This window comes from Rhamphochromis sp. 'chilingali' (assembly GCF_963969265.1).
Source record: "Rhamphochromis sp. 'chilingali' genome assembly, chromosome: 10".
In the NCBI taxonomy this organism is placed as follows: Eukaryota; Metazoa; Chordata; class Actinopteri; order Cichliformes; family Cichlidae; genus Rhamphochromis; species Rhamphochromis sp. 'chilingali'.
Window position 1 is genome coordinate 22,099,035 of NC_137937.1, and position 7,940 is coordinate 22,106,974.

The window sequence follows — 7,940 nt, forward strand, 5'->3', positions numbered from 1 at the left end:
TGCAGGTTGGAAAAATGACAGAAAACAAATAGAGATATAGACATCAACACAATAACAAACACACACACACACACACACACAGTTAGAGTGGTCACGCGCACACAGAGCATAAGATGAATGATTTTGTTTGCCGCACAGAGAAAACAAATACCATCAAAATAGTTATTGTATCTTGGTGTAACATTAAATTACTGAACTAACATGCAAACTTTTCCTGATCCTCCGAGAAGCGGAAACAGCTTTAAAAAAAAAAAAGAAAAGAAAAGAAAGAAAAAGAGAAAAAAAGACGAGGAACTCTAAAACACATTGTACTTCTCAGATATCCATATTAACATATGAAAAAAAAAATCACATTATTCGCATATTCTCTGAGCGAGTGTACGTCTGTGTGTGGCTGTGGGCTCCTGTCCTTCCCACAGTTCATCAACTCCACAGCATGACAACTCTTCATCTGACCGAAGCTTCATCTGCCAGCGCTAATTTCTGAGCTGTGAAAAGCTCAAACACACACGTGCTGGCATGAATATGCGAATAATGCGTCTTTAGTGGGGGGGTTTTGTGTTCATCAATTTGAGGTCAATGTAAGTGTTACACAAAACTTTTCAAATGATCAAGGTGATGATGCACAACAGCGACGTGCCCTTGAGCAACGCCCTTGACCCCTATGGTGCTGCACTGCTGTGGTGCTTTTTTTACTAGTTGATACAATGCATCTACCACAGAGCATGGAAGCTGTAATGGATGCAAACACAGCATCTCATAAGGAATCTGTACAGCAGGGGTTCTCAAAAATTTGGGGGCTATGGACCTCATACAGGGGAGAAGATTTTCCAAAGACTCCTTCACAACGATCTTGGTAGTCTGAGCTCAGAGTCACTTTATGTTGTGAACTGACTCAAATGTTAATGCTCATCAGCTAACTAGCTGTCTAATAAAGCAAGCTACTGAACAGCTGGAACATCTCGCTATTTTGCAAAAGAAGTGAGTGACAGAAGTGACTGATGTGGTGCATCTGGATCAGATCTGATTTTTTTTTAATAGTCTTCAAACAACACCAGAGGGAGTAATGGACACAATATGCTCTTTTTATTAGGGTTAATGATTCCTATTAGAAGTTAGTAAGGGTTTTGCTAAGACCTTTGCTACTGACTGTACACCCCACTCAGAACTATTGTGTTATGTGGGATTTATTGGTGTTCAGTTGTGCAGGTCTTTGGCTGCATAATGAGAGAGACTGTGGGAATTTAACTAACGTAGAGGCTCCAAAGCATGTAGCCCTCTAAAAAGCCTACAGAGCAGGAAGAAGCACAAAAATGTCACATCATAAAGAAAAAACAAACAAACAATGGCAGTGGAAAGTTTTAACTGTTTTTAGCACTTGATTCACACTTGGTTCCAGTGGTTGGTGGTGGTTTTCTCACCAGTACTACCAGAGATGTCTTTCTGTTAAAAGGGAGTTTTTCCTTCCCACTGTCACCAAAGCTCTTGCTCGTTGGGGGTCATCTGATTGTTGGCGTTTTCTCGGTTTTCCCTGCATTATTGTCAGGTCGTTATCTTACAATATAAAGTGCCTTGAGGTAACTGTTGCTGTGATTTGGTCCTATATGAATATAAATGAACTAAATTTAACTTTAGTATAATTTTTTTTTCCTATTGTGTCATCCATGTTCTCCACAGAACGGGCTGAGCTAGTTTTTTTTATTTATTTTTGTTTTGGTGCTGACCACTAGTGACAGTACACAGCTATAACATGGGGGGGTTTTCAAAGATTTACATTGCTCCTCCTGATTCCCAGAGCAGCACCATGCTTGGTGCTTTATAGTACACATCACGAAGAAACTTGCTGTCATGCAGAAAACTAACTCTAATGTCAAAAATATTTAAATAAGGTCGCGCTGCGGCATTTAAATGTAACGTTGCTTCTGTAAGGTGAAGCACTGAAAAATTCAGATAATTGTTGCTCTTGTGCAGGAGCAGCAGCAGTATTTTATTCTTCTATAGTCAAACACAATAACAGTGTTTGAGAAACCGACAGAAATATTTGCCTTTGCAGTTTCAACTGTAGTGACTCTGAAGGGAGGAAGCTCATTTCGTTTGTACTTTTCTCTTCCTGTAATAGAGGAGCACCCAGACTGACTAATGTATGTTTGTACAGTATACAAAAATACATTAGTCAGTATATACGATGTGTCCGTATCGTTACACCACACACTGCAAGCTTTTTCTTCTGCTAACTAGGCAATCACAGACATCTTTTTTTTTTTTTTAAACAAAAATCTAACTCTGCCCTCTTAAACCATCCAACACACACACACACACACACACACACACACACACACACACACACACACACACACACACACACACACACACACACACACACACACACACACACACACACACTTTGACAAACACATAGCACATAAACCATTAAAGACTAATTGAATCTAATTTATTTAGTTTTCTGGAAAGAATCATTTAAGGCAGAACTTCCCTAAGCCTCCCTCAATAAATGACTCTCATACCGTTTTACTCTCTTTTCAAACACAATTAAAAAATAATATATAAATATATACACACTGCAAATGACATGCATATAAGGAGTTCATTTTGGAGCCCGATCTCAGGTCATTAGTAACCCACCATGACGCTGTGGAGTTGGGGTCCGCTGGCGACACACAAGCCCCTGGCCATTTATTCTATATTAAGTCTTTAATGGGCCCTCTCTCTCTTTCTCTCTCTCTCTCTCTCTCTCCCTCCTGACACACAGCATGCAGGCTCAGCGCTGGTAAAATATGCACAGAAAGTCCGGTGCGCAAACACAGACAAAGCCATTCAAATGAATGGTTATTTATTCGCTAAACGAGGATCTGGGTGTTTAATGTTCCTTGGACGTTAGGTAGTTTTCTGGGGGAGGCAGAGCCATACCCCTACGGCTACAGACATCATTTATTTTACACATAGCCTAATACTGCACGCTAGGCAGCCGCTGAGAAAAATGGGCTTTGGAAGTGAGAAGGAGATATAAAAGAAATAATGAATAATTTTTTATTTTGGTGGTGGTGGGGGGGGGGGGGGGGTGCTTTTGGGTGGGGGGGGTGAACACATTAGCAGGGAGAAAAGCAAGGGGTAAACTTAAAGGCTTAAAGCACCCTGTTTGCGTGTATGTGCGTGTATGTGCGTGTGTGTGTGTTGTTTGCAAATGTGAAGAGGAAGAAAAAGAGTGACAGAGCTAGAGAAGTCATCACCAGCATTACACAAATGTTTCAATATGTGTGTGTGTGTGTGTGTCACATTTTTGGAATCAGTGGGGAGGAAGGTGATACATGATTGTGTGCGAGGCTCTCGAGCTTCCATCTACATCTCATCCAAATGCAGAACATCACAACAGCAGAGGGGCTCCTCTTCTACACTACAGCACCTCCCAAATTTGACACAGCGAAGGTGCGATGTATCCATCAAAAGTAACTTTTTAACAAATGAAACATTATCTCTTTCTCTTTTGTCGCTTAAAAGACAACAGAAGTTTTCTGAGCTTCTCTGAAAACATTACAACCCACGAAACACTAAAAAGAAGACTAATGGGATAGTAAAAAATAATAAGGACATTAATCCAATATTCCATTATCAGCACACTTTATGTATTACTGTGTACAATAAATAAAGTACACATAACCATTGATTTTGATTTGTGTTGTGTACGGTTCATAGGAGTATATCAGAAAACTGTGCATAAGTCTTGAGCCACCACTCATTGCTTTATATTTTGATAGGAAAACAGGAAGTAGGCACGCATTCACACGTTTCCATGCATGGAAATACAGCATATAGGGCAAAAAGAGAGTTTGTACAATTATAGCAAACTTGGAAGTCAGTATTTGGCACTTTTATTCTTCAACACAGCTTGAACTCTTTCAGGAGTAGTCCTTCAGGCTTCTTGAAAGACGTTAGTTCCATCGTGTTTTACAAATGGCTGAAGAAACTCACTGTTTTATCTCTCACATGACCTCTTCTTGGATTCATCACTACATAGACCCTGTTGGTACTGATTTTCAGTCCAGTTCTTGTGTAGGTTGGCATACCGCAGCCTTTTTCTCCACATTTCCCTTCCTTAAGAATGACTTTTTGACAGCCATCCTTCCACTGAGACCATTTCTGCTTTCAAAATTCATCTGTCAGCATCATAAAAATATATATATATATTTCTCTTATGAGTGAAAAAGCAGTTAATGTGCAAAGAGAAACTTTAAAAGACCTTCAGAAAGCCTGGAGAACTTCTCCTAAACACCACTATGAAGCTTTACAAGAAAGTCTGCCTACTTGGAAGCAAAATATAAACAAATGAGTGGTGGCTCAAAACTTTTTAAAAAGTACTTTTCATAGATCCTGTGATGTGATTTTTGGCATAAGACTGGTACTTTATTTAATAAGAATTTACCTCCTTATCTGTAGCCATCGAAGTGAGTACTACGGTCATCTCTCCATCCGAAAACTCCTTTACCTCCAGAGTCAGCTGCTGCATCAAGTCTACATCCAGTCAGCACATATACAAACAGACTAACAGTTATATGAAACACACACATATAAGGATCCAAAACGGTTTCACAACAAATAACAGAAAAAAATATATAAAGCATGAATTCCCTCTCCAGATGTGAAAGGTAAGTAAAACGATGTTACAATGCTGCAACAAATGGAATTTTTGCATTCATGCAAACACAATGCTGTCAGGAACAACACAGCCCTGTTATCTAATTAGACCTTATGTTAATACTGCAACGTGCACAGACTGTGCTCCACTGACAGCTCCCTCACTGTCCTGTTAGCTTTACTGCTCCTGCTAGGGAAAGATTATTTATACTGGTTTTACTGCTATTAGAGTTGATGTTGACACATGATTACAACCTGACTACAGATTTACTTGACAGAGAGATCAGGGTGGACTTTCATCAGTCCTCTAATACAAATTACATGGACAGTATTTCTGCTATGCGATGGTAGGAGAAGCAGGGCTTGTTAATAACACACTTCATGGTTCGGTGGTGAAGGGAGACTGATTCATCTTAAAGTAAAAGTCAGTAGCAAGAAAAAAAAAAAAGCAGTTTCGCAAATAATTATTACCTGACACTAACCTGCATAGTAGGTAGGTTTAACAGTCTAATTGTTACAAACCTAAAGACTGAGTTTATTAACAAAACTAAGTTACCTTTTTGTAAAATAACACAAAATACAGTGGTTAACAAATTTATTATAAGTTTGCTGGGGTAAGTTACCAGTATTTATAATCACCCAAATCATTTTTTATGTTTCAGTACCCATCACTAGTATGCGCAAAGTCTTTAACTGAAAGAGCTTTTAAATTAATAGTTTTAATGCTAAATTATAATTATTGTTGTTGAATTTTAAAATTTACTGTTTTCCAAAAGAGTAGAAAAAAGGTGATGATGAAGAATATTATTCTTTTTTTTATTCAGAGGATTATATTTACTTCAAAAATTATATTTATTGCATTCCTGAAAAGGAAAAAATGTTGTAATGGTTGAATGTAATGATTAATTGATTTTCTGATTTCTCAGAGAACTCATATATATACATGGTCTCATAAATTTGTTAAGCACTGTACATGACATTGAAAACTGTTATATGAATATATGGCCAAATAGCACTGACTGGGTAAACAGTGCAGCGGTGGGCAATTAATTTTCCCAAGGGGCCGACGTGAGAAACTTGGACTGTTGTGGAGAGCTGCACCAATAAGCTTTTAACGAGATAAAATAAATATTAAGCAGAACTGGGTTTGGCTTATTGCGGAGGGTCTCAGTTTCTCATGTGGCCCCTTAGGAAAATTAATCACACGCCCTTATGCTAATGGGTGTATTAAGTAAGCTGGACACGACACAGCACTGACACTCAGCCTCATGACCAGTTTGTTCCCATGGCCCCAAAAAGCAACATTTTCCCACAACAAGGTCAGCTCTGACTCTTACACTTAAACTGATGTATTTTCAAATAATGAAGTCTCTCTGTCAGAGATTAAGAAAAACTTTTTTTTTCCTTCAAGAAATGCGATGCTATCTATGAGTCTAGTATTTGAGTGGTACAGAGACTGGTTTGCACATTTTACTGGATTGATCTTTGTAGTGACAATCAATTTATACATCACTGATACACTTCCAAGATAAGATGCTGAATGCAACCCAATATGATAACCCACTGGTCTGAAACTAGCTCACAGTTAAACTCAAAGTAATGGAATCATTGTTTCTTGCATTGGTTATACTTCCTCCCATAAAGTGCTATGAAATACGATGCACCTGCCGCTGTGTTGCTTTGATGAGCATATAAGAACAAAGCTATATCAGACTCTCTACTCCAGCCAGTCTCTCTGTTTAGATTCACTTTGTGATCGAACGCACACCTTGTAACTTCACTTCATTGTGCTCACCAACAGCGACTTCCCCCCATTGCTCCAAGGATTTCACGAGCTCCTCCAGCTGTGCTGAATGACGGCCATGTTTCATCCAAAAGGCTTCTGTCTGGAGTCGCAGGGCCTCTGTAGACACACAAAACAAGTGCAGAGTGCAATCGTCATGCTAACTCTGGCTCTCTTTCACAAGTTCATATACACAATCCGCGTAATGGTAGGTTGCTCCACGAATTAAGAGTGAAAAAATAAATCGCTAAAAGTAAATAATTACTGACAATTTACACTTCTGTTTTCCTACATTTCAGTATGATTAGTTACAAGGTTGTGCACTTGCTTGGGCAGGTTTACACTTAATACTGTTTGTACATCACAAAGACAACACAGCACACAGAGAACGATTAACTCCTAATAAAATGAGACAGTAAGAATAATATTTAGGACATGATTTTGTTAGTGTATAAATAATATTAGGTGTTTGTGCTATTATTTTCTCCTTTTCATCAAGCGGACACTGAAAGACATTTTCTAAGAGAAAAGAAATCAGTGCAAGCAATAATTTTCTTTTATGCTTATGAAAAAAGTAAGTTTGGCTTTTTGGAAGCCGCTTGCACCACTGTGTGATCTCTCTAAATCATATTTGAGGATATCAGTGAATGAGTCTGATTTATCAGTCAACCAGTTATGTAAAAACAGCCTTAAAGTGTGAATTGTCTGTTTGGGATGTATACCCAGACCCCACCTCCATGATAACTGTCTTCTCAAAGACCTTATGTTATTTAGGGAAAGAGCTGAGTTCCTGTAGGAATCAATGAACCTGTACAAAGAACTCTCCCAGAGAAATATGAGCAGTGGACTACTCACAGCACATGATTCTCCTGTTCTATTCATCTTTCTTTTCTGTCTCTGCACTTTACTCCTCTCTCTCTGCCGTTTCCCTCCATTCTCCACCTTAATTCACTTTTCCTCTGTCTGTCTCTCTGTAAATCTCAGTGAAAGTTGATGTAGAGCATTATCGAACAAGGATCAGATGCTTTCTGCAACCTAACCTCCACACAGGTGCCTAGCATCGACGTCTGGAGTACCTGTTTGGCAGGCTGTTTTACTGGCTTAACAACATGTGCACGGAAAGCATCTCAATTAAAGTTTTATGGGGAGTTATGGAGTTATTTTGTTATTGACGGCATAAAATATCATTACATGCAAAGAATATTTTACTCTAGCTTACACAGAAACTAGAAAGTTTTGTCTCTAATAGAGTTCACACGCGTAGTTTACACACATTTTTGTTCTCTGCTCATCTACTTTTTTTCATTTCACGTTGATTTGTTGTGATAACCTTTGTTACTTTAGGAGGAAAATACAACTACCTGACAAAAGAGGAAAACAGACTAAGCTAAATTAAAAAGAAAAAAAGTCACATTACGGGACTCTGTGTGTCTCTCCGAGCTCTTACTTACTCACATTCACCACCCTTCATCTTTCTCGTTCTCGATCTCTCCTGGTGAGTGTTAAG

General features: G+C 38.7%; 1 protein-coding gene across 9 annotated transcripts in view; it reads right to left on the bottom strand.

The window, feature by feature from the left end:
- LOC308404807 (uncharacterized protein) overlaps positions 1-7,940 on the bottom strand; it is a 41,000-nt gene that overhangs the window by 22,017 nt on the left and 11,043 nt on the right. For 8 of the 9 annotated variants that reach the window (XR_013973199.1, XR_013973200.1, XR_013973201.1 and 5 more), the window contains exons 5-6: positions 6,419-6,553; positions 4,439-4,527 (exon numbers count right to left, since the gene is read on the bottom strand). Coding sequence is in view for 5 of the 9 variants with exons in the window: in XM_080895038.1 (XP_080751164.1) it covers positions 4,439-4,527; positions 6,419-6,553 (224 nt within the window). In the remaining 4 variants the exon portion in view is untranslated. The remainder of the gene's footprint in view (positions 1-4,438; positions 4,528-6,418; positions 6,554-7,940) is intronic. The other variant, XM_080895036.1, reaches the window with a different exon arrangement.